Source organism: Anguilla anguilla, chromosome 18, assembly GCF_013347855.1.
Source record: "Anguilla anguilla isolate fAngAng1 chromosome 18, fAngAng1.pri, whole genome shotgun sequence".
NCBI lineage: Eukaryota > Metazoa > Chordata > Actinopteri > Anguilliformes > Anguillidae > Anguilla > Anguilla anguilla.
Genome location: NC_049218.1, coordinates 171,993 through 198,640, shown reverse-complemented (window position 1 = coordinate 198,640; position 26,648 = coordinate 171,993). Strand labels below are relative to the sequence as shown.

General features: G+C 41.3%; 1 protein-coding gene across 1 annotated transcript; it reads left to right on the top strand.

Annotated features, from left to right (window-relative positions):
- The first annotated feature begins 3,768 nt into the window (after nt 1-3,768).
- LOC118218460 (polyunsaturated fatty acid 5-lipoxygenase-like) lies at nt 3,769-26,602 on the top strand. The gene is made up of 14 exons (XM_035401119.1): nt 3,769-4,073; nt 7,316-7,514; nt 8,860-8,941; nt 12,218-12,340; nt 16,167-16,273; nt 17,704-17,876; nt 18,367-18,513; nt 18,944-19,147; nt 20,386-20,472; nt 21,095-21,273; nt 23,033-23,154; nt 23,830-23,930; nt 24,565-24,735; nt 25,183-26,602. Exons 1-14 carry the CDS (start codon nt 3,924-3,926, stop codon nt 25,360-25,362), a joined length of 2,025 nt encoding a protein of 674 aa, XP_035257010.1. The 5' UTR covers nt 3,769-3,923; the 3' UTR covers nt 25,363-26,602.
- The last annotated feature ends 46 nt before the right edge of the window (nt 26,603-26,648 follow it).

Genomic DNA, 26,648 nt, shown 5'->3' with positions numbered 1-26,648 from the left:
AAAGCCTTATAAAACAAAGCAGATAGCATTTTCACACAGCTCAGCAGTGCCCTGTAATACAGCAGCAGTACATCCCCTTCATCTGGCTGACAGGAATGCTTTTATTACGCTCTTTTCATATATATATATATATATATATATAATCACATTTTTTTGTTTTAATCATACATTTCCTACTATTTCTGATTTTCATAATACTCAGTGAACAGTTAAATATTCACTAAATTTTGCAAACAAATTTAATCCTGATCGTCACATCTCCCCAGTGGAGAACATTTCATTCCATATAAATGAACAGGTAAAGTTTTGTTGTGTTTGTGAGTTCTGATCCCAATAGTACGGTGGCTCTTTTCTCTTCAAACCCCCCATGTTTCCACTGCCAGAGTCAGACGGGGCACGAGGTTGGCATGCAGGAGACCTCTCCAGATCTCAGGACGTGCATGAGAGCCTTGGCCGTTGCTATCAGACCACTGGCACCGTCCACAAAGGGATGACCGCGTCTCACCGACCAATGAGAGGCCACCGTGTCGTCCCGCATGCCCGGTGGGATCGGCAGCGGGCGGCCAGCCAGACAGCCAGAGAGGCTCCGGGGGTTAGGGTTAGGGTTAGGGGGGGTCATAATGCGAGAACAAGTGAGAGAGCTCCTTCCCTTTCGGAAGAAAACTTTGACTCATATATATATATATATATATATATATATAGGCCTTCATGTATATGTTCTTGTGTCAGGAAGGAAATTGGGGTACTGTCCACCAGGTGGCAGCACCGGTCCCATTCACAGGCTGCACATCATCTGTGACCCATCACCTACAGTAATTATTGGGCCCAATAAAACACCTGGTTGTCAGGCCTAGGGGAAGGATGGCTTTGGGCATGGACGGGTTAAAAGACTGTGGTAGTTTCTTGTTTTCTTTTTGCCTGCTTTTTCTCCCCTGTGAAGTGCCTTGTTGCCGTTCATTATTTAATATTTTAAGATTTTTTGTGTTTTTTGGTGAATGTCAAGAAAATCGATATACCTGCAGTGAAGAAGTCATTATCTATATACGACTGGTAAGGTTACCGACCGGACCGAATCACAACGCATATTTTTTAGCTTAATTTCTGAGACGTCTATAGGGCTATCTGTACGAACGTTATACACTCGGTCTGTCATCTCGTTAGCAATGTCGCTAACGTTACACTCGGCGAAAATGGCGAAAGCGGAACTGTCTAAAGTGTGGGTGTGTTTTATTTGGAATTCAGAAATATAAACAAGTTTCCCCCAAAGATTTTACAATTGCAAAATCAATCTTTAAATGTTTTATTTTTAGTTAGCCAGTATAAGAAATCCCTCAGATACACCAAAAGTTGCGTCGAGGTCAACAATAGTAAGAAACCTAAACTTATCACGTTCAGGTCATTAACTAACATAACATAATGACAAAAACAGGCCATTCAGCCCATAATGCTCGCCATTTTCCTGACTAAATTAGTGCTCTGATTACCTACAGACTAGATAATATCTAACACTGTATCAAGCCTAGTCTTGAAAATCCCCATAGTTTCTGTTCTACTACATGACCTGGCAGGCTATTCCACACAAATCACAAAGCAAACTACTATCCAGGATAGGGAAGTCAGTGAAAAAAGAACACTACAAATATTTGCATGCATCCCAAACAACTGTGTTCATACAGAATGACACTGTCCTGGTGAGGTGACTGAACTGAATGGCCCTATTAGCAAAGTGCAGTTTATGTAAATGGGTCTTCTGTGTCTGTCTGCGTAATACTCCACTTTTGTCTTCCTGAGAGCAACACTAAGTTGCTCTGAGTAAGAGCATCAGCTAAGGGAGCTGTGCAGATAGGCGTGAGATTCAGAGGCTGAAGTAATGAGGAACTGAAGCTACGTGGTTAGCACCAAATGGGTGGGTCTGCAGCCACAAATTGCCACCATTTTATCTGTCAATGTCTGATCATTTGCTCTTTATTTTACTGTGTCAAAATGGAGGAAAACTTCATGTTTCCTCCTAATTTCACTTAAAACACAATCAGCCACTTTAAAAAAAGATTAGATCATATTCACTGGAGTTAAACAAAAAGATGCTCACTAATGTTTATGCCATTAATGAGCAATTCAATGAAACTTCAGAATTGCATGATTAATATACTGATTCAATAATGTATTTGATAGTATGGGCCAAGCTGAATGGGCTCATAGAACACGGGCATGCTTATCGTAATTATAATTTTAAAAATTTTATTTAACCTTTATTTACCCAGGGTAGGTTCACTGAGCACGGATGCTCTTTTGCAGCAATGCCCTGCTTCACACTCATACACATTCACACCTGGGAGCTGCCCAGTATAACCACAATCCTCTGTTGTTGGCCACTGAGCAGCTCCACTGGAGGGAGAGAACACAATTATATTTTTGTTTTATAAAATTTCACTAAAAGCCCCTATTAGAATATTTTTGGTCGGTAGTCGAGTGAAAGATTTAATCACAGAGATTATCACCAAGTGGTACATCCACTGAAATAATTTTGAATATAATGGATAATATAACATTCAATATGAACAAATCATTCACATTTGGTCAGACCAAATATGAATAGCTAAAGCATCATTCTCACTCTTTCTCTACACACATAAACACACACACGTACACATGCACACACAATTTTAACTAAGCAGCCCAAGAAACAATGGTGTCTGTTAAAATATGAATTTTTAGCTACCACAAATCAAAATCCGATAACCATCACCCACCTCTTGCACATCTACCTGAACTCTGAGGTGTTTGGGACAGCCATGTTCCACCAGCCATACGAGGCACATCATCATATGAACACACTGAGAAGGAAAGCCATTTAGAATTCTGGAACGCTGAAAGTGAGTTAAAAGTAATCACACTTTAAAACTAAAATATTATATTCTGAGTGATGATTCTGGGTGCGTAAGAGTCGTACTTAAGAGTCATGGCTTAGGGCAGCGTTTCCCAACATTCTTCCTTCCGCGGCACACTTTCCAAATTTACACAATCTTATGGCACACCAGGGCGGCAGAGAAAAACCACGAGTGACCTACTGACGTTGATGTGATGTGCCAACAGTAGGCCTAAATGCTTTTTTGGGGTTTTAATTAAGCGATATGCATTTTAATTACATTTATTTTGGCTTTTGTGAATGGGATTTGTTCATTTAAGTTTTTAAAATTTATTTGAACATTAAAATTTTTTTTTGAAAAAAGTATTTTTCACACGGAACACCTGACCTCGCCTGACGGCACACCAGAGTGCTGCGGCACACCGGTTGGGAAACGCTGGTTTAGGGTGAGAGTGTTGTGGTAAGGATCTGTGTTGAAAGAATGATGGTTATGTGCTTACTTCCTCTGCGGCATTTTATATAATTTTCTGCACAAATTTGCTCACATGTATTTCTTAACACTCACATATTTTAACACACAATTCAATTTATTTTTGAGATTTGCAGTACTTTCTTGTATGCTTTTTTTGCAATATTTTTTAAACTATGTAGCATGTTCATTGGAAATTTGCTCCTACAGTGACTTCACTAAAGGGCTTGACTTCCTCATACAGCTTGTGCGTGTGACACAGAGCGCATACACACCATGTACTAATTTGGGCCATCTTATCTCGTAATACACTGTATGCTAGCAGTGTTTGTTTATTCATTTGCATACCCTGCGGTCTCCATGCATGCAAGCAAATGGGGGGGGGGGGGGGGGAGTGAGAGAGAGAGAGAATGAGTGATAAAAAGAGAGAGAGAGAAAGGGCGAGCAAGTGAGAGAGGGAGAGAACAAGGAAAGGAGGAAATAACTTTTTGGTACTCAGCTCAGCAAGGATACAACCAGGCTGGGGTGCAGTTAGTAGCTGGTTTTCTGCTAATTCAGCCTGTTTGTGGGTCGTATTTGGGGACTGCGATGCCGTGCTACACTGTGACAGTGTCCACCGGCACACAATGGTTTGCAGGCACAGATTCTTACATTTACATCACTTTGGTAGGAACGGAGGGGTGCAGCGAAAAGACCTTACTGGACAAGCCTCTCTACAATGATTTTGAGAGGGGGGCGGTAAGTGCACAACTGCTGCGTCACACTGTAAGCCCGGATTCTGTCTTTCATTAAACAATTGTGGTCATTACTTATTATCTTATGTTGTACAGGAAATTGTTCCCACTACTAAAGTGGTTTACAATATTCAGGTGAAATATTCAGTGCAGTAATTATGCTAAGCAGAAATTACTTGACATAATAAGTTTCTGTGGGGCTAGAAACCTGTATTTCAAAATTCTGCCAAGCAACACTGGGTATTGGCCTTTGATTAATGCATGAGAAATTACACCCAACTGAACAGCAGAGTTTGGTTAATAGTATGCAATAAGCTTAAAATAATGAAAATAGTGATTAATCTAAATGAAATGCACCATTAGGAATTTTACTTGTTTTATCAGCAATATTACAATACGAACAGTACTTTGCTGTTGGTGCTGTATACAGCATGTTACTGTAGAAACCATAGGTTTTGTGTGAAATTTCTATGGCTGATGAAATATTTCAGCAGTCAGCCTTAACTGTAATCGAAAATTTAGTAATGTTCTTTTAGTGCAAAAATTGACCTATTAGCTCGCACTGACATTACCTGACTTTGTGTGTGTGTGTGTGCATGTGCTTTACTGACCTGACCTTTTGTAGAAGTTTTAGTTTTTGAAAAGAATACTGTTGCATTGTGGTCCACCCAAGTTTCTGCCTAACTGCTTCTCTAAAGTTAAAATCCTGGTTAGTGCAGTGGTTATTGCAGCAGTTAGTGCAGTGGCCTTTCCCCCTGCACACCTTGGCCTGTGCCTCTCCAAATCCCTGCAGGTACACTGCAGTCACTGGAGGTGTGGCCTCGATGGACAGGGCAGTGTCCCACCACTGTGGCAGCTTTAAGAAAAAAATATTGGTGAACTAATGATTTCGAGTAGGTTAGTTTACTAATGTTTCGTGTACTGAACTTACTGAACTACTCTATTCACTTTAGACTCTACATACTACTTAACAAGTTATGTTTCGCCTTAAACCATGTAAAAACATGGTTTAAGGCAATGGGTCTCCACACAATTTTCTAGTAAATTCAACTAATCCACGGGTTATAGTTAGGGTTGGGTTAGAGAATGTCGCTGGGACATCTGCATCAAGCATACTGACAATATATTTGAGCCATTAAATGTAGAAGGTTAGAAAAGACTACATTATGAAGTTTTTTTTTTTGCATAGGTCTTCCACACATTAAGTAATAATATCACATGGTCCTAATTCTGTGTTATTGCTTAATAAGCTATTTTGAAATCGCTAAAAAAACAACACTTCATAGCGTACACAACAAAATATTTTGTATAAAATCATACAGTCCTTTTACCTCTAGTACAGTATACATTGTCTTTCCTGGATATAAACACTGTTTGACATCAGGATGTTTGCTGTGCAGTGAAGTGGACTGAAGAGACCTATATACTAAAGTTGTATATTTAATTTAGATCAAATATATAAGAATTGTGTCTGTTAAGTACTCATATGTTTAATTTAAAATGGCTTATTGGTTTAGGATGCTGTCAAAATTTGCTTGTAAATTTTTTACATAGGGGTTTTTCATTGTCTTTAAAGTGCTGACTATCAATATAAATGGTCAAACTCTCAGGGTGACCAGTTCAGTTCACATAGGGCTTTGCACAAAAGCAGTGCACGGATTTTTTTCTTCCTTCACCAAAATATTGGTACTGTTGGGATCACTGCAGGATAACTGTCATTACAATTTTTGCAAACCTGAAAAGCTCTCAGGGTGACCAGTTCAGTTCACATAGGGCTTTGCACAAAAGCAGTGCACGGATTTTTTTCTTCCTTCACCAAAATATTGGTACTGTTGGGATCACTGCAGGATAACTGTCATTACAATTTTTGCAAACCTGAAAAGCTCCAAAAAAACATTTCCGAATAGAATCCTCCATTTCTGTGACTTCACCAGCATGCCACATATTTATGAATAAGAAACTGAATGAACTTAACTCAACTGTGAAAGAGGCATAATGAAAGGCACCAGCCAATGCTTATATTTGGGTTTGTACTTTAGAAACAGGAACCAGCCCTACCAGAGGAGTTAGCACACAGTCTGTAGGAAGAAAATAGCACAAGGGAAATGTTGCACTATGAGCTGTGGTGAAAGGAACGAAATGTGTGTCTGGCGTTTAAACCCACCCAGAGACTGCCTGCCTGAGCTGAGAAACTTCAGTGTGTTTTCTTTAAGTTGATCATTTTCCTGTAGAACGGGCAAAGGTGCTCACTGTATTGGTACAGCAGCCTTAACTGATTCTAGCGGTAAATACACAACCAGGCCAAATGCCAAATACAGGCAAGTGCATGAGGTCAGGTGAGTATTACCATATGACCCCACAGGAGCCGCTCTGCTTTAGGTTTCATAACAATCGAGCGCCCTTCTGTTCTTCAGCTCCTGACCCACGCAGAGTATTTGCTGAGGCTGTAATCGCATGGCTAGCTTTTGCACAGTATATTATCTGTTACAAAACCAATTACCTAAATGTATATAAACTGTACTGCACTATATAGGTGTGTTAAAGTAAGATGGAGCGCGCCCCCTTGTGCATGCTGGTCACTTGTGTTAAACAACCTTAATTGAGCAAGAGATTGGCTGTAACAAATATCAGTATACACAGGGGTCCCCAGGACCCAGTTTAAGAACAACTGCATTAGCCTGCTTCAGCCACACAGGTAGGACTCCTGTACTATAAACATGACAAAATGGCTTTCCGCTCAGAACATGCCTGTGATAGCGTCATATAGTATTTTTAGTAAGTGAAAATTCAGATTGCAATGCAGAGAGTGACGCCATGGGCCTGGAGGTAGAACTGCAGCCCTCACAAGTTCAGTACAGACAAATCTAAAAAGGAACGCAGTGAAATATGTAAAAGAAGAATTGCGATAAATGAATATATGACTGCAGCACAAGATCTCGACCCAGAGAGAAGAAAGGGGAGCTCCACCAATCACAGTACGCATTGGTAACAACCAAAAAAACACGCAGTGTGATTGGTGGATACCTTCTGGTCATACTTCTAGGCTCCCTGTGTTTAGCTTTGAAGTAGTGAGAAAGCATTCATCAGAGAGACTCCATAGGGGTTATCCTATTGGTTGTTGCCAAGGTAATCTATGATTGGTAGAGAGCCTTGCCATTTTTGCCATACCACGACTGTATTCCCCGTTTACACTTTGCATATCTTACTATCCCTGCCTTGACCTCAGTCATTTTTCTCTGAATTCAGGTGGACTCATACGACATTAAAGTAGCGGAGAACCTCGGGGAAATCGTGTTTGTGAGCATTGAGAAAAGGAAGTACTGGGTGCAAGATGACTGGTACTGCAGGCACATCACTGTCAAGACCCCAAGTGGAGACTACTTGGACTTCCCCTGTTACAGATGGGTTCCCGATGAAAAGGAAGTGGTCCTCAGAGATGGCCGGGGTAAGGGTACGGCTATAGGCCGTCTCTGAGTCTCTGGGTATTACCATTTCATCACTAAGCATGGAACAGTCAGCTTTGATGAAACCCAGTAATAGGTCAAGCAACGATTAGCTGTCAATGTCTGAACCAATCAAAAGGCACTGAACAGGAAAACAGTGATTGGTTCAAATCACTGATGGTTCATATCAATATTATCCGTAATTATAATTAATAACTAATTTTGTGGTTCAGTGTTTCTCAAACTCGGTCCTGGGGGACCCCTGTGTATGCTGGTTTTCATTCCAACCTCAACAGCTATTTCAGAATTTTAATAAGCTGTTAATTTTTCTTAATTAGGTGCTTTTCATGTTTTAGGGCCAGTGTGGGTGCACACCCCAGCTCTATGTTAAAATTCTGAAATAGCTGTTGAGGTTGGAATGAAAACCAGCATACACAGGGGTCCCCCAGGACTAAGTTTGAGAACCACTGCTGTAGTTTATATGGCAGTGAGTCTATGTATGGGCAAGGATTTCTCTCAGCTTTCTCTCAGAAATAATAAATCCAATTTACAAACTATTTAGGAGACTAGTAACAAGTAATGATTCCCTAATGCTTAAGGTAAACATGAATCAAGTCATGAATGATATAAATGCACAGAGGGACTTTGAACAAACATTCAGTTGTATGAACTGACTCGCAGACTTTCTTGTGGAAAATTACAGTGAAGTCTTATTAAGAGTGTATTTCTTAATGCTTAGTGCCTTATCGTGGTTTCCTGGCTGCTCAATATATAGTCCGGGCGTGCTGCCAAATGCCTAACCCTTAATTAGAGAAAGACCTATTATTGTTCGTTATCTGTTTCTAAGAACTCTATGGTGGTACAACACTTGCTGAGTAAGCTGCTGGCTTTCAGAGATCTGCACAGAACCACAGACTCTGTATTTCTCCCCACGATATCATGTATTAAAGCTTCTAACCTTGACTGAAGTCTCCATGTAGAACTGAATTGTTCTTTCGCACTCCCCCTCTGCAGAATAAAAAACACTGATTATTTACAGTTCCTGCCTTGTACCTTTCTTTTGGAGTCTTTACAATGCTTCCTCTGGGCAAGCAGGTGCATGTGCCAGGTGTGTAGCCAGATGTGTACCCAGGTGTGTAGCTGGGAGTGTAGTTCAGCGTGAGGACACGCAGGCCCTGAATGCACTTATTTGGTAGGACATGCATGCTTGTCTGTGCAGAATAAAAAAGATGAAGAACACTTCAGCAACAGGTCTACATTTATGATTGGGCATTATGGACTGGGCAATATGAACTGGGGGGGGGGGGGTGATAAAAAAAAATCACAGACTGCTTTGTGTTTATGCAGCACGATTGCCGCAAGATGACAAAACCAGACTGGTGAAACAGCACAGACGCAAAGAGCTGGAAACCAGACAGAAGATGTACAGGTAGGAGCACCGCTTGGTGTGTCCATGTTTGTCTCATCTATGCCACTGACATGATAAACAAATAATCTACACCCAGGAACAAAACAAGAAAACTTAATTATGAAATAAAGGCTATACTACACACTTCAGTTTCAAGCATATGAAAAATAAAACGAAAAAATGTATACACCGGCTCTTCACATAACAGTCTGAGGTTTAATTTAGCATCACTGTTGAATCTGTTGAAATGTCAGTTGGTTATGTAATAAACATGCTTAATTCTAGCAGTGTTCCAGTGTTTCACTTGGAGTAGTCTCTTTGAAGAGCCTGAGTATAAAGTTTGGTTATAAAAGGAAAAACTGTTGTTCACATTCAATATTACACAGTACATATAATGGAGCATGTCTTCTTAGTTATGATGTCACAGAACCCTATGAATACATACATGTCACAGTCCTATGAGCAGATATGTGTGGAGCCCTGGAGGGGAAACAGTGTTGTTGTAGTAGACTTTCACCCCAGACACTAAGACAGTGGAATCTCTGGCCAATCAGTGACAACTCACTCAATGACCTATCAGGAAGAAAGAGGAAACCAGCAGCAGTGCTGCAGCCGTTTGCATCAGATAAACTTCAAATTGAGGCTAGATTGAGATGTCACACAATAACATCATTTAAACTGGTTGCTCCATCTGAGTTACTGTATCTGAGTCATGTTCAGTAGCTCAGAGTTAAAATACAGCTACTCTTTACGGCGTAAAGTCATTCCTGAAACAGCCCATGACACGAGGCATCCATTTGAAAGATTGGAAAACTTGTTGGATTACCTGACCATGCCGTTGAAGTTAATGGATCAAACACTTGATGTCAATGCTGCTCTGTTTTGTTAACCCAGTCAGTAATATAGACAATTACCTGAAAATGAGCTTCAACTTTTGGCTTCTTGGGACAATATATAGCAGTTTGTTGATTTTTGCTGATGTTTCAAGGTGGAATAACTTATTTTTCTTTCAATATCAAGCTGTTTAGCTAGCATATATATTGCTTGGCCTCACTGTTAGATTGGCATGAGCGTGATTGACAAGCATGTTGTTGGCCTGCAGATGAAAACGTCACTGTATGTGACAATGTTTTGTTTCAAGGAATCATTTATGTCTTAGTAAATAGGCGCCATAAATATCCACGGTGCAACTGAAAAAAGACAGCTTTATTTGAAAACTAATTAGTTAATATGTAACATTTAGTGCTGACTTTACACCCTAATATGCGATAAAACTTATGTTATATATACTGGTGCAACAGGCCAGACTTGAGTATCCATCCCTGTTAAAAGCTGAAACTGAAAGTAATCATGGTTAACCCTCCTATTATGTTTGGGGTCAATTTGACCCCATTCAATGTTTACTGTCTCTAAAAATATGGTTACCATACTTTTTTCAGCTAGATATTTCATGACTTTTCTTAACTTTATAGGGAAAACATGGCAAACTTGAAATTAACTGAAAAAATTATTTTCAATGCCTGTACACATGTTGTATGCATCGGTGTTATTTGGGTCATTTTGATCCCAGACTCTATTGTTATATAAAACCATCATTTTGATCTTGTTTTTGTTGAGGGCACTTTCACATTAATTTGTGTGTGTGTGTGTATGTGTGTGTGTGTGTGTGAGAGAGAGAGAGAGAGAGCATGTGTGTGTGTGTGTATGTGCTTGTGTGTTAGGAGAAAACATAGTTCCCACAAGATCTCTGATCATTCTCGCAACATGGGGGCGGGGGCAAACTTCTAATAACGGCTGCACACACAGCCCTCTAAACCATTTTTCTTTGCATTTGTGCCTCAACTAAAGATTTGAAAATAACCACCAGACAGAGGCATATATTTTCTGCCACTGAGGTTCTGTCACAGATCTTGGAGGGCGAAAGTGATTTAGATGAGGATATGTCTGAGACTGAGGATAAGGGTGAGAAGGACCCTGACTATGAGGCATCCTCCTCTGAGGATGAGAATGAAGCCTTTGAGATACCACATTCTGACCCTCCTGTCTCAAGAAACACCCCTGTCATCTCTCAACCACCAAGAAACCTTCCTGCTGCCTCTCAACCACCAAGAAACCCTCCTGTCATCTCTCAACCCCCAAGAAACCCCCCTGTCATCTCTCAACCACCAAGAACTGACATGTGCACTTCCAAAAATGGAGAACTACTATGGTCCGGATCCCCAGTTGAAAGACAGGGTAGACTTAGTGCTGCTAATGTCATCAAAATGGTTCCAGGCCCCACCAGATATGCTAGCAGTCATGTACAAGACATAAAGTCTGCATTTGAACTCTTCATAACACCATCAATGCAAAAGGATATTCTTGAGATGACAAACTTAGAGGGGAGGCGTGTGTATGGTGACAATTGGAAAGAGCTGGATGTGACCCACTAGCAATCCTATATTGGGTTGCTTATTTTGGCAGGAGTATACAAGTCAAAACGTGAAGCAACAGCAAGCCTTTGGAATGCTGACACTGGTAGGGCAATTTTTCCAGCCACAATGTATCTGGAGACATTTCATGTTTTCTCCCACATTATACGCTTTGATGATAGGGAAACAAGGCAGGGTCGACAGGAGCGTGACAAACTTGCACCTATCTCGTCTGAATGAAGAATTGATACCCACGGGTACCTAGTTGAGCTGTTATGTTCATTTTTTTTATCAAAACTCAATTCTGGTGATTAATTTACTTTTTATTGGTGTTTCTTCATTATTTAATAACTGTCATATGTTACTTATTGATGTTCTGAAGTGTTTTCTGAAACTAAACATTTGAAATGTTTGACAGTTTTAATATTTTTTCCAGGGGTCAAATTGACCCCGAACATAAAACGTTACTATGCTTGATAATAAAAGTGTGTTTCTTTCCAAATGTTATTTTTCTTTTTTAATGAGCACTTAATACCAACATAAAGCCCTGCAAACACCAAAACATACTTTGTTTTCCATTTTAGGTCAATGAATGAGATTGTACAGTCATTTGCATATTTCACAATAGTCATATAAAATCAATACTTGATGTATAAGGGGACGATGGGGGGAGTCATGTTTTATTTACTGGGCTATTAAGATGGTCAGTAGAAAGGCCTAAAGTAGCTGAGAGAGAAACTTGGGTAACACTTTCAGTTACAATTATTTTCTGCAGGTTTATATTGCTGGGGTCAAATTAACCCCAAACATAAAAGTTGTTCGTTAATTCTAACATAATAGGAGGGTTAACTGTGAAGTGGCTTTTCCTTACATGCTCCTATTGAAGATGGAGGGAGTGGCAGCCAGGGTTTCCTATGAGCATAGATGCCAATACTCACAAGGAGCTTCCAAGGGACATCCAGTTTGACAGTGAGAAAGGAGTGGACTTCACCCTCAACTACACTAAGGCGTGAGTATTATAGCATGCACTCACACTGAGTGTTATGGCTCCCTGCCCTTGTGCCCTAGTGGCTGCTTGTGGTGTTGCAACATTGGTTTTGATTGTCTTACTAATAGGAAATTGGTGTCACCTGGAGGGGATCTACTTAAGGGGCCCTCTGGCCGATGCTTTCTCTCTCCCCTTTCAGAACACAACCTGCAGTCCGGCTACACTGCTCATTCATTTTCATATTTTTTTTAGGTTTCTTCAATTAAAAGCATTTTTGAATTGCAACTATTTTGTGTGATATTGTTTATGTTGCGTCTGGCCAGGGGCTGGTCGTAACATAATTGGGGGCTCATCCGGGATCTGCTGATCCGGTGTGTACTCTCTCTAGTTTTTATCTCGCTTTATCTCAGTTTTGTTGGTATGGAAGTTCTCCGCGTTTGCGGGGTGCGGCAGTAGGTTGAGTCGACTGAGTGTTATTGGTTTGCTGTGTTTCCCTCAGGTAACTGTAGTCCTCGGGCATGTCCTTCAGGCTTGTCACTTTGTTATTTTGCCTTTCTTATTTTTGGTGTTAATTCTGAGTGGGGGTACGCTCCGGTTCGCTGTGAGTGACTATTCAATTGGTCTTTCATTTGCGTTCAAGGGTTTTGCGTTTAAAAGCCGCTTCGAGTCCGGTAAATACACTGAAGACTAGGTTAGGTTTTTAGTTAGTTAGATTTCCATTGCTGCTAGGTAGTTAGGACCTGGGGGAAGCCCTGGCAGCCCACACCAGTCAAAGTAACGGCCAGTAACTCAGCTTATCGTTGTAATTAGTGTGATTAGTATCACTTGTGATTTTGCTGAGTCTTTGGGTGAGTGTGGAAATTTGCTACATTTCTACATTTGCAGTTTGTTTTTTGATTATGCAATCGGTAGCTGTGTTTTCGCACGTGAATATGATAGCGTGCACTCACACTGAGGTAAGTAAGATAGTATACACTCACACTGAGGTGAGTATGATAGTATGCACTCACACTGAGGTGAGTATGATAGTATGCACTCACACTGAGGGGAGTATGATAGCATGCATGCACACTGAGGGGAGTATGATAGCATGCACTCACACTGAGGGGAGTATGATAGTATGCACTCACACTGAGGGGAGTATGATAGCATGCATGCACACTGAGGGGAGTATAGCCGCGTTTCCACCGCAGGAACTATACCCCGGAACTAGGAACCTTTTGAGGAACTCAGTGCGTTTCCACCGCAGGAACTAGGGTCTAAATTTAGTTCTGGGGGCTTTGTTTTACCCCCCAAAACGTTCCTGCTCGGGGGGTAGTACTTTCCGAAAGTACAGGAACCTTTTGGGTGGAGCTTGCAGCGCTGAACATTTCTGATTGGTCGAGTACTCGCAGCACTTGTGTTGTATTTATTTTCCGCCATTACCCGCCATGTTTGAAAATATGCCGGCGCAACCCGATTTATTTTCATAATAACTTCAAATCAAACTTGTATGTTATGCGGCGCAGTAGCCTAGTTTTGGTTATAGCCTGCCAACGTCTTGGAATTATAACGTGTGCTCTTCTGTTCTTTTCTTGCTTTAGTATTCGTTTTATAAAATGCTAAGCATTCGTGCTGGGACAGCATATTACGTACTAAAACATTCAAACGGATTAATTCGGTTGCTGAATATTTTCTTCCGGATTTTCTTTGTTAGCCCATTGTAATTGAATCAAAACGTTTGATACAGTTATGTGAGGTATGCGGTAGTTCTGCGTAATTCACATTGGTGATACAGTAAAAGCAAACTGGAAATCACCTTCCGCACTTTTTGTCATGGTAAAATAACAGGTTAATTCTAGTAATAGTACCTTTAGCTTTTTCAGACTGCCGTAATTTTACTCTGCCATTCTTCAATTTCACAAAAAGACCAGGAAGACTATGGACTAATTTATGGTGCATGGTTCGCATCTGGAGGGCACACTTCGCTGCTCGGCTAGCAGTAACTCCGAAGGAAAACAAACGGTGGCTGTACCACTACTAATTTAAAATTTCACGCAAGTCCGAGTTTTCGTTCTATTCTTGTCATTTTGCGATTAGCCTATATAGAGTTGACGATGAGAAAGTAATCAAACAGCAAATTGTTTACAACGTGTGCATGTTTTCTGCTGTTGTTGCCAGTTATATTGGAAATGTGAATGCATTCTGTCGCTTCGGATGTCAAGACATGAAAGCGAATGTTCGCATGAAAACATAATGAATGTGTTTAAATCGATAAAAATCAATAAATACAAAAGTAACCATATATAGTCATTGTTGGCAACCCGTTGTATATAAGTGGAATAAACCCCTCCGGGCTGTCCCGGTTATTAGAAAATAATGTAGGCTACTTCGGTGGTAGTATGGGGTTACAGAAAAAATCATATGACAGATGGACCGACGACAACGTCGCTTTTCCATACGTCAGTGGGCTAATTTCCCTAATCTTCGCGGGACTTTAGACCCCGGTGGAAACGCAGACAGCCATTGGCTGAAGGAACCTTTTAGTTCCTGGTAAAGCAGTTCCTGGGACTGAAAGTTCCGGGTAATTTTGGTGGAAACGCGGCTTATGATAGCATGCATGCACACTGAGGGGAGTATGATAGTATGCACTCACACTGAGGGGAGTATGATAGTATGCACTCACACTGAGGGGAGTATGATAGCATGCATGCACACTGAGGGGAGTATGATAGCATGCACTCACACTGAGGGGAGTATGATAGTATGCACTCACACTGAGGGGAGTATGATAGCATGCATGCACACTGAGGGGAGTATGATAGCATGCATGCACACTGAGGTGAGTATGATAGCATGCATGCACACTGAGGGGAGTATGATAGCATGCATGCACACTGAGGTGAGTATGATAGTATGCACTCACACTGAAGCATGTCCAGCACTGGCCCTGGCAACTGCACTATGCCATCCAGTAATACCGATTTATGTCTTTAAATGAATTACTAATGTAACAACAGTCTCCATTCTATTCTGTCTGTAATTGATCTTTCTGGTTTTAGTTTGCTTACAGTAATACAGTATCTTAACTTAAACCTATACAACTGGAGGCTAAGGGAAGTCCTTAAACATGCTGTATATTTCAGTAACATTGATTTTTTCAGCCTCTTTCATGCAAAGGTTAACATTTATCCAATATTGAAATACCCCCCTGTCTGTTGCTGCAGGTATATGCAAGTGGAACAAAATGTATTGGTCATTTCACCTGTGTATGAAAAGGCAGTATTCTATCTCATAACTGGTTCCATTATAAAAAAATTTATGTAAAAAAAAAAAAAAAAATTTTATCTGCAATCGCTGTTGACTGGAACTGACTTTTGTCATAGGATATTACCTTCAACAAGTGTGAAAGTAATGTAATGTTCAGAAAGGCGTGAGGTTGCAATGACGGTGATGCAACGGAGAACTGTGTGCTGAGATGTTATCACTGAAATGGCGGGAGGTGCTACCATTTTATCAATAGAGCAGCCATGAGTTTCCTCCATTTTATTTGCATCGATGTCTTATCTCAGAATTTATTATGCTGTCAACATGTTTCATTCTAATTTTACATGAGCAACAATCAGCCACTTAAAAAAGACCAGACCATCTTCATTTAAGATGATGTACTCATGTTTATTTTTTGTAAAAGTAAATGAAATTTGAGAACTGTGTAATATGAATTCATTATTGCATTCAGTAGCATGGGCCAGGCTGCGTGAGTTCAGTCACATGGACGACTTGACTGACAGCTACAGGCTGGATATGTTCACGTTTAACACAAACATTATATTTCCCTGATGAGCCTTCCTTTGTGGTGTCTGTTTAGGATTGAAAACCTCTACATAAACCGATTCATGCACATGTTCCAGTCCTCCTGGAATGATTTTGCCGATTTTGAACGGATATTTGTGAGGATCAGCAACACCATCTCAGGTTGGAACCTCCTTTTTGAACCCATCTTATTTCATTTATTAAAACTCCACTGTATCAAACTGTGGGAAATTTTATTTAGGTACTATGTACAACCTCCCATACTATATTATCAAGGCAACAACAGAGTCATAGCTGGAAATCAAACCCATGACTTTTGAGTGACAAACCCAGTTACAAAACCATTATGCTACAATGCCACCATATAATTTAAACCTATTCACAGTGTGCCAAACTATCTTGGTCATAACTGCAAAACTGGATTCACTGTTCTAATCCACCCAGCTATCATTGTTTTAAATAACATCCAGGCAAATTTCTCAATGATGTCATGGATTTCATCCACCACTGGTTTTTAAATCCCTATCCATCCAGGCTAAATTAATCCATCTTCCTAAATGAAAAGTGCCTGAAAGAAACATTGTGGTTCTAAATTACTGCTGCTCACAGAAAATTCAGTGTGGTGCACAATCTGGCAACATTCAAAAGACCTGTGAATGAGGCCCTTGGGATAAATACAGAAAGCAGAAGTCAGAAGTGAGTCATTCAGAAAGCAACTCTTGGAATGCTGTTGCAATAATGAAATAGTTTAAATGAAAGTTTAATAAAATTAATTTGATTCATCTGATTAAACTTTAATGTTTACAATCTAGTTTGCCGAGAAAATGTTTCCCCAGCTCCCCGAGATGGCAGTTAAGTCATCGATTTCTTTATCTGTCATCTGTGGACCAGTTACTAGTGTCATCATGCCTGAGCAGATTATTTTACACGCTACCAAAAATGACGTCAAAGCCCCCTAACAGTCACGGTCATTTTCTGCTCGCAATTTCAGTGTTGGAACAGCGGGCGGGTTAATGAAAAGGAAGTGGGCCAGACTTTGGCTAGACTAAAGTGGAAGCTGCTGGTGCAATCTTCTGAGGCTTTGGCCTTCCAGAAGTGTAAATATGCTTAGGGTACCACAGAGAAATGAGCTAATGGGTTTAAACTGCCACATTGATTGCATTAAATGATTGCATGAGTTAAACAGGGTTCACCTACTGTGCAGATCACACTAGAAACATAGATGTGTGCCTGTCCTCTTAATACTATTCAGACGAATGAATGCCATCACTTTGCTACCTTGACTTATGTTTTTTCATATGGGAAGCTTCAGATGTTTGGTTGAAGGTACTATTTTCCTACACATCATGGGCCTGATTTACTAAGATCTTTAGCACATGCAAAACTAATAACAAAACCAATAATTTTTCCAAAACAAGTACCATGGGCAATCATTGGTTATGTTATTGCTTTTGTGCATGCTAAAAGGTTTTGCACATGCTGAAGGTCATAGTAAATCAGGCTCCAGATGGCCATGTCAGACATGCATGTGTACTGTATGATGTAGAGAGCGTCTGATAGGCTGGGTATTCAGAGACATGTCTGCTCTGCAGAGTATGTGATGCAGCACTGGCAGGAGGACTTCATGTTTGGATACCAGTTTCTCAACGGCTGCAACCCTGTGATCATCCAAAAGTGCACCCAGCTCCCCGCCAAGTTCCCTGTCACTCACGAGATGGTGGAATTCTGCCTGGAGCGAGATCTCACTCTGGAAGAGGAGATCAAGGTGAGTCTTCAAAGTACGCTGTGAAATATCTGGATTGGGGAATTTCTCCAGTTGGATTGACCCTCGTTAATTTAGCAAACTTTAGTAAATTTGATGGAATACATAATCCGCCACACTTTTTCACATTTCTCTTCCCTAGAAGTGCACCATGCAAATACTTATGTGCACCTCTGATTCATAAGACACATGTTTTTGGGGCAGAATGAGTCATATCTGCATCTGAAAATAGTTGCATAGTAAATGTGGCCCTTGGTGTGTGAATATTGTGAGTACTTTCTCTCGATACTTCCAAGAAATGCAACCATTGGGTTTTCAGAAAATTGAAAATGAAACTTTTTTTTTTAAACATTGATTTTTGATTAAGTAGTAACTAAGCAGCCTAATAAATTGAAACATCTATTATGGACAAATTTAGGCTGAATCCACAGCTGACTGAATGTCACCTTTGTCTGGCTGACTGTGTTCACCTTGCTGCTTGTATTCTGTGCAGGCAGGGAACGTGTACATTGCAGACTATGACCTCATGGAAAACATCACGCCCAACGGTACAGACTCCTGCACACTCCAGTACCTGGCTGCTCCAATCTGCCTGCTGTACAAGAACACGCAGAACAAGGTCCTGCCAATCGCTATTCAGGTACTGCAATTACTGCTGTTTATGAAAACTTATGAAAAGACCTTTATGCTGTCACCAATAAACATGAATGACAATTAATTACAGTTAGTATGCAGTATATTAAATTAGCTACATGGCACAGATATGCACTGCAGGTACGTGCTGTAATAAACTACTATTTTGGAACAATGATATTTTAAGAACATTAAGTGTTAAGTCAGATGTATTCTTTGAGTACTGCAGAAGCATTTGTTGATTTGTTTTTTGTCTTTCTGCAGTCAGTGTGCTGATTTTATTTACTGTAAATTAAGTGATTAAAAATATATATCTCATGTTATCTAAGCATCTAAAATAGGTAGCATGTGTTCTAATAAAAACAAACAGCAAATGAGGTCAGCACTCCTTAGTAATGAAGCTTTTAGTATATGTAAGAAACGGCTTTGCCCCACAGCTGGAACAGAGCCCTGGGGAGGACAGCCCAATCTTCCTCCCGAGTGACAGCAAGTGCGACTGGATGCTGGCGAAGATCTGGGTGCGATCGTCCGACTTCCACATCCACCAAACCGTCACGCATCTCCTGCGCACCCACCTGATCTCCGAAGTCTTTGGGATAGCGCTGTTCCGCCAGCTTCCTGCTGTCCATCCTGTGTACAAGGTACATCAGCTCAATGGTAGCCATTAGGAACTCCGTAGCACTGAAACATTGAACTGAAAATAGTAATCGGTATCCCATTAGAACGGTTATGTTTCTAACATGTTTATCAGTGTCAGCTTTCTATATGTTCATGTAATGATATCTAACAGACTCGTAAGTTCCCAGCAGCTGATGGGGTGATTTGAAAAAAAAAATTACTAACAGTAACAAGAATACTGTAACAATAATTAGCCAATTAATTAGATAGCTAGCTGTTAATGGCCATAGCCAGTAGCCACCTAGCTGGCTAGCAGTGCAGGCTAGTGGAGCTTCATTATGCACATGCAGACTCACAGGGTAAATGATACCTCTAGAAACATGTATTCGTAAAACATACAGTGCATACAGTATTTATACTAAACAAAAGTTCTGTAACATCACACATTATAAGTTCCAACCATAACCAACCATGTCCAAGGCTGAAGATAGTATTTTGCAATACATTTTTGTATCTGTAGGCTATATTCTGTAGCCTACACATTTGAAAGTTATTGATCAGTATTATTTTTAAAAAATTGACATCTTCAACTGGAATATAGACACCAACATATTGTGACATAAGGCTTTTAATATCATTAGCTCTAAGTTCTTTACAGCAAAGCAAGAAGCATCACCACCATAAATAAATAGCACCCACCTGGGTGATGCATGGCAGCCATTTGGCACCAGAATGCTTACCACCTGTAACCTGTGGTGAGAGACAGGAAAGCATTGAGTCAGTTATCCAGGGGGTGATTGGGTAGCCAGGATGAAAAAGCCAATTTTGGAATTTTGCCAAGACACTGGAGGAAAGTGTCATGGGATCTTAGTTTACCACGGTGAATCAGATTAATGTCTCATCCTACAGCACAGTGTCACTGTTACTGTACTGGGACAGACATATCTGCCTGCTTAAACAGGAAGACCACTCCCTACTGGCCCACCAATACATTTTTTGCAACTTCCTCAAAGCTAAGTGACAGGTTGACTGGTTAGCCCATTCCTGAGGTTCATATCTTTAGTGGTGGGTTACTGTATGGTAAGAAAAGCCTGTTTTAAAAATGAGAAATATTTATTTGTATTTGGCTGAAGATTATATTAATCCAGGGAACCCCAGAGATTATTTCCTTGATTGTTCTTGACCTCCTGGTATATAAAGTCATCTGTTAAGAATATATGAGATGATAATTGATATATTACACCTCTTATTTTTTTCACAGCTGGTCCTACCACATGTCCGCTTCACCATTGCCATAAACACCAAGGCCAGGGAGGAGCTGATCTGTGAATGCGGCCTCTTCGATAAGGTGTGTGCTGAAGGAAAGACCCACCATGCTTTGCTCAGTCTGTGTGTCGTCACTCACCTGTAATGTGCCAGTAATCTGCACCAAACCTGATTCATTTTGTGCAATGTGAATATGAGGCGAGCAACCCATGCTAGGGGAAAGGAGTCTTCTTTCAGTGCTTTACACGGTGCTGCTAAGCAGGGTAACATCCGGTGTGATTAACACTCTACACAGAAAAACAGTGAACAAACAACAGAGGGATTAGCGACATGCAAAATTAGTTTGTTTGCAAAAATTCCATGTAAAACCTTGAACAGTATGAGCTGCCATTTTCTATTACATGTCATAAATTGAATATTATTTTAAATAGTTTTCTTTGATATCAGGTCTTTTGTGGACAAACCTTTTCTTAAAAGTAATAGATACATTTCTATCATGTGTACTGTACGTTCAGACATGGACTGTAAACCTTGCACAGTATTGTGCAGCTTGTCTGTTGTGTAAGTCTAATAGTATGTGCGTGTTTTGTATGTGACTAGACAACCATTAAACTGAAGTGCGTTAAATCTGCTTTGGCTGTTAAGGGACAGCATGAGTGTGATAAGATGTAAATGGTGATGTCACAATGTGCCCGGATTCGTAGGCCAATGGTACGGGTGGTGGAGGCCATGTTGAGCTGGTGCAGAAGGCCATGAAGACATTCACATACCAGTCACTGGTTTTCCCAGAAGCCATAAGAGCCAGGGGAATGGACAGCCAGGAGGAACTTCCTTACTACTTCTACAGAGATGATGGAAATAAGGTCTGGGAGGTTGTCAAAAGGTAGCGTGACCACCAATGATGATCATGCAAATATAACATTATTATATAACATTGTTTTGGTTTGTGTCATATGCACATTGCTAATCTGAACATGATCATTGATCAGACTGCACAAATCTCAAAAAAGGATGGGATGCCTGTTTCCAGCAAAAATGGTAAATGGACTGCATTTATATTAGGGATGCTTAACTTAACTTTAAAATGTTAAGCTTGTTTATACCAGTTTAAAATGGTAAATTGACTGCATTTATATTAGGGATGGTGCCGAATACAAATACGAGGGGCGACATAGCTCAGGAGGTAAGACCGATTGTCTGGCAGTCGGAGGGTTGCCGGTTCAAACCCCGCCCTGGGCATGTCGAAGTGTCCTTGAGCAAGACACATAACCCCTAACCCCTAACTGCTCTGGCGAATGAGAGGCATCAATTGTAAAGCGCTTTGGATAAAAGCGCTATATAAATGCAGTCCATTTACCATTTACCAAATACCATATTTGAATAGTGCGTTCTCTCCAAATGTTTTCTCCTCCCGAATTTGGCCAGTATTATTCAGACTGGGATCTTTTCTTCCCGCCTCTCTGATGCGCTCAGAAGGCAGAAGTTTCTACACACCCAGAGGCCTGGGGATCAAAGCGACAGCTCTCCGGTTGCCAGGCAACCATTCTACCTGAGCTAATGAGCCCCAATTTCAGCATAAAACAATATTTAAGGCTGCAAAAAATGTATGCTAAATACCTTTCACACTTTTTACAGAGTGAAAGAATAGTGTACTGTGCATTGCACTGGGATATGCGCTGGGCAACAGAGAGCAAACCTGAGCAGCAGTCTTTCAGCTCACTGTTCACAGCCGGCCCGGTTCTCAGCTGACCGGCAGAGACGTCACTAGGGGGTGCAGGGGGTGGCACCGGGTGACACCCTCAGAGGGGGTGACACCAAAATGACTGTTTATAAAATCTTTGTGCAGTGTTTCAGCAGAAATGTATTCTTTTTTATAAAAAGTTTTTTTTCTAATGCAACGGGCTGAAACAGCTGGTTTCTCTGATGCAGTTTACTGCCGGTTGATTTAATTAGTGGTATTGATGTGACGAGAAGCGCTCAGTCATTTGAGTGCATAACATGCAATTCCTCACACCCACACCCGCCCTCTGGCGCTACCGTGTTACCTGTCTGATTGACTGATGTCTTCGTGGCATGTTTAAACCCTACCTCTGTTTATTAACCCCCCCCACTCCACCGCACTGGGTGACCCCAGCCCTAGTGATCCCACCCCCCCCCCCCACCCCACCCCACCCCACCGCACTGGGTGACCCCAGCCCTAGTGATCCCACCCCCCCCCACCCCCCCAGCCCTAGTGATCCCACCCCCCCCCAGCCCTAGTGATGCCATCCCCCCCACCCCCCACCCCAGCCCTAGTGATGCCGCCCCCCCCACCCCCCCCCCCCCCCCCCCCCCAGCCCTAGTGATGCCACTGCTGACCGGCTCCTTCTGCTTCTCAGTGCTGGGTTTTCTTTCTTATTGTGCTCGACAAAGCAAAACTAAGACAGACTCGCAGCTGACTAGCTAGCGCAGCTGACTAGCTAGCGCAGCTGACTAGCTAGCGCAGCCCAGGTGCATGTGCTCTCCCCACCAGCCGGCGCAGCTAAGACCGAATGCCGCAAATACAATAGAACAAAGTTCATTTTTGAAACGATGTGATTTTTGAGGACAAACTGAGATACCGGTGGCTTTGACTACACTGGGGGTTTTTGGTACCTTCACAGCTTTGTGGGAGACATTGTGAAGATCTACTACAAGAGTGACGAGGTGGTGCAGGAGGACGAGGAAATCCAGGCCTTCGCCAAGGATGTGTGCAGCTTCGGGATGCAGGACCTGGATTACTGCGGTGGGAAAACTCTCTGTTAAAAATGACTACATCACATCAGGGTTATATTGTGCCAAATTACAAAGAATTACTGAGAAAAGAGAAAGAAAAGCGATCAATGCAATAAATAAAGCACAGGTGTAATGGGTTTATGTCCTGTGCTGTTCCCTAAGGACAGTTCACAGGTGAATAACTATCTCTCTACCTTTAAGAAAAATAAACCCAGGGAAAGTGTTACATTGGATTGAATTTAGTAATTGGCTTCTAGGGCTATTGGTTTATGTTTCATAATTAATCTAACCTTAATTTACATGTTTCCAAGAGCAGGCCTCGATATTCAATGTTTAAGTGATTATTACTCTTGGTGAGGGGAGAAAGTATTATGCAGGGAAGAAGCTTCTAGACTAAAGAAAAGAAGATGTGGTGAGCCTAATTACAGCAGGCTGGAAAAGCCAATGTCGAAACATCCTGTGTGTTGCCCAATGACAGCCATGGCCTTCAGACCGTGCTGCATGCAACGTGTGTTTCAGTGCTGTAATCCGAGAGCTGTGCAGCTTCCTCCCATGAGCACGACATTCACAAACTCCGAGCCTTAGATCAGCTGTCCTCAGAGACAATAAGTTCTGTTTGCAGATACGACCTCCTGCTCTCATGCATCTGATGTTATTTCTTATGTGCACATGCATCCATTCACAGGGTTTCCAAAATCTCTGCAGAATCGCGAGCAGCTGATCGAGTATTTGACTGTCATCATTTTCACCGCCTCTGCACACCATGCAGCCGTCAACTTTGGCCAGGTAGGCACCCGTCCCCTCGACAACCACCCAATCAGGCTGGGCATGGCAGTTTAACAGACTGATTACAGTTTTAACAGAAATATATATATTATATATAAGAATATATATAATATATATATTCACCATTTAATATACAGTTTTAACTTTGCACACTGTGAAACAAACTGCCATTTGTTAGATAATTCTGGAATGCTTGTAAATTAACTTAATTGTCTAATGATGAACCCAAATCTGAAATGAGCCCAGTAATAGAACTGAAAGTTATGGTCAAAGATATTATGAAACCCAGTCTGAATATAACTCATGAGACCTGAGAGGGTGAGTGGTCTTATTGTTTTGTTATTCTTTTTCCGCACTTTGTCCAAGTTGACTGTGACCCTAAATTTAGCCATGTTCCTGCTTCTGCTTCTGCTTTTGCAGTCTATAAAAGGCCTTCAGAGGGTAATGTCTGTGCAGGCAGAACACCTCCAGCTTTAACAGTCCATAATAAGTACATGCTTCCATGGCCTTGTGGTCAGGTGTTTAAGCCCTCAAACTCTCATTTCTGTACCACTCAGGGACAGCTCATCGGTTTGACAAAACATGCTGAGGTGGTTTGTGTATGGTGATGCTGAGTTTTTGTCATGTTCTGCAGTATGATTGGTGCTCCTGGATCCCCAACTCTCCACCCACCATGCGGAAACCCCCACCCACAAAGAAGGGCGTGGCAACGATCCCGGACATCATCGAGAGCCTGCCCGATCGCGGCCGGTCCTGCTGGCACCTGGGGGCTGTTTGGGCCCTTAGTCAGTTTCAGGAGAATGAGGTACAACCTGCAGAACTTTGCTAGAACACCAATAACCTGCAGAACTCTGCTAGAACACCAATAACCTGCAGAACTCTGCTAGAACACCAATAACCTGCAGAACTTCGCTAGAACACCAATAACCTGCAGAACTTCGCTAGAACACCAATAACCTGCAGAACTTCGCTAGAACACCAATAACCTGCAGAACTCTGCTGGAACACCAATAATTTGCATAACTTCACTAGAACACCAATAACCTGCAGAACTTCGCTAGAACACCAATAACCTGCAGAACTTCGCTAGAACACCAATAATAGAAACATGTATATCCACAGAGCAAAATTCTTATGTAGATGAAATCCTCCTCAGCTTAGACCCCCTCACAGAGGCAAACTTCCATAATTCAGCGGAACCTTCAAACTGAGCTTGTGCCAGAGGGAATAACGACAGCCCTTTCCTTCACAGCTGTTTCTGGGCATGTATCCAGACGAGCATTTCATTGAAAAGCCAGTGAAGGAGGCCATGGAGACGTTCCGGAAGAAGCTGGCGGAGGTGTCCCGTTTAATAAAGGCCAGGAATGAGGGCAAGAAACTGCCGTACTATTACCTGAGCCCCGACCGCGTCCCCAACAGCGTGGCCGTGTAGTTGAGCTAGCGTGGCTGTGTAGCTGAGCTAGCGATTGCCTCTCTGCTGCGTGGCTGTGTAGCCGAGCTAGCGATCGCCTCTCCGCTGCGTGGCTATGTAGCCGAGCTAGCGATCACGTGGCTGTGTAGCTGAGCTAGCGTGGCTGTGTAGCTGAGGTAGCAATCGCCTTTCCGCTGTGTGGCTGTGTAGCTGAGCTAGCGATTGGTGCTCAGGAGTGGGTGTCTGTCATAGTTTGTGAAACCATCAGGGAATCTTTGGATATGTGAACATTGGTATCAACAAAAAAATACATAGTGAGGTTTCACATTTGCACTCATTCATTAATTCATTTTCCATTTTAGAAGTGCTGTCACAGAAGTGCTGAAAATTAATAACTGTCAATTTTTGTTTTGCTCTGGATGAGACCACTAGAGCACAATAATGTGAGCACACATATCATATTGCCTATTGCTAAGCAACAATTTCTATTTTTAATTGAAAATGAAAGAATAACCACTTCTTCAGTCTGTTTCAAATTTTGTTACAGAAGTTGTTACACTTTGCTTGCAGTACAGAATGCAAGCTATATGTTTAAGCGTTTTGAATTTCTGTGCATTTTCCACAGTTGCAATGAATGCGTGTGATAGGTTAATTCAGGTAAGAGGTAAATATTTGAATTGTGCTTCCCTATCTCCCTATCTGTGTTTTGCATGCACATTCATACTGCTCCTATAAATAAAAGCATTGAATGTAATTAAAATACAGCACCTGTATGTGTCTGTAAATGTACAGATTTAAGCAAACAACTCAGTTTCCTTTGGGAGGAAGTGAAGAAATAATTTTTGGCACTATATCTTCTCTCAGGTTTTATTGATTTTATATCAGCCTTAATTACAAATAAATCATTACCTCAAATTGTATTGTATTTCTAAAGGAACGTTAAACATGCTTAAACATTTCCAAAGTGTATGTGCAAGAGGGACTTACTCCTGATTTGAACCAAGGGAACTAATCATCAGTTGGAACTGCTGAAGTAGTACATTTTGGATTGCACCAAATAGCATTGGTATTTTTATGTATTTCAAAAACAAATTATTTACGCTATAATGCATTAGATGCATTTAAAAAAAAGTTTAATTATCAAGGGGGTTAGGCTGCTGTAAGGGATTCCTGCTGCTTTTCACTTTCTTTCAACTGATAAACTTTGGCTTTTTATTGATGTCTGTGAACAAGGGTCACACAAAATAGATATGTTCTAACACTTTTGTCCCTGTTTCTTCATAGCTACTATATTACACTTGGGGCTT

Coding starts and splice junctions, on each gene's coding strand:
- LOC118218460 (XM_035401119.1), top strand. CDS start 3,924: ATGCCGTGCTACACTGTGACAGTGTCCACCGGCACACAATGGTTTGCA. Junction 20,473..21,094: donor AATGCGGCCTCTTCGATAAG/GTGTGTGCTGAA, acceptor CCGGATTCGTAG/GCCAATGGTACGGGTGGTGG. Junction 21,274..23,032: donor GTCTGGGAGGTTGTCAAAAG/GTAGCGTGACCA, acceptor GTACCTTCACAG/CTTTGTGGGAGACATTGTGA.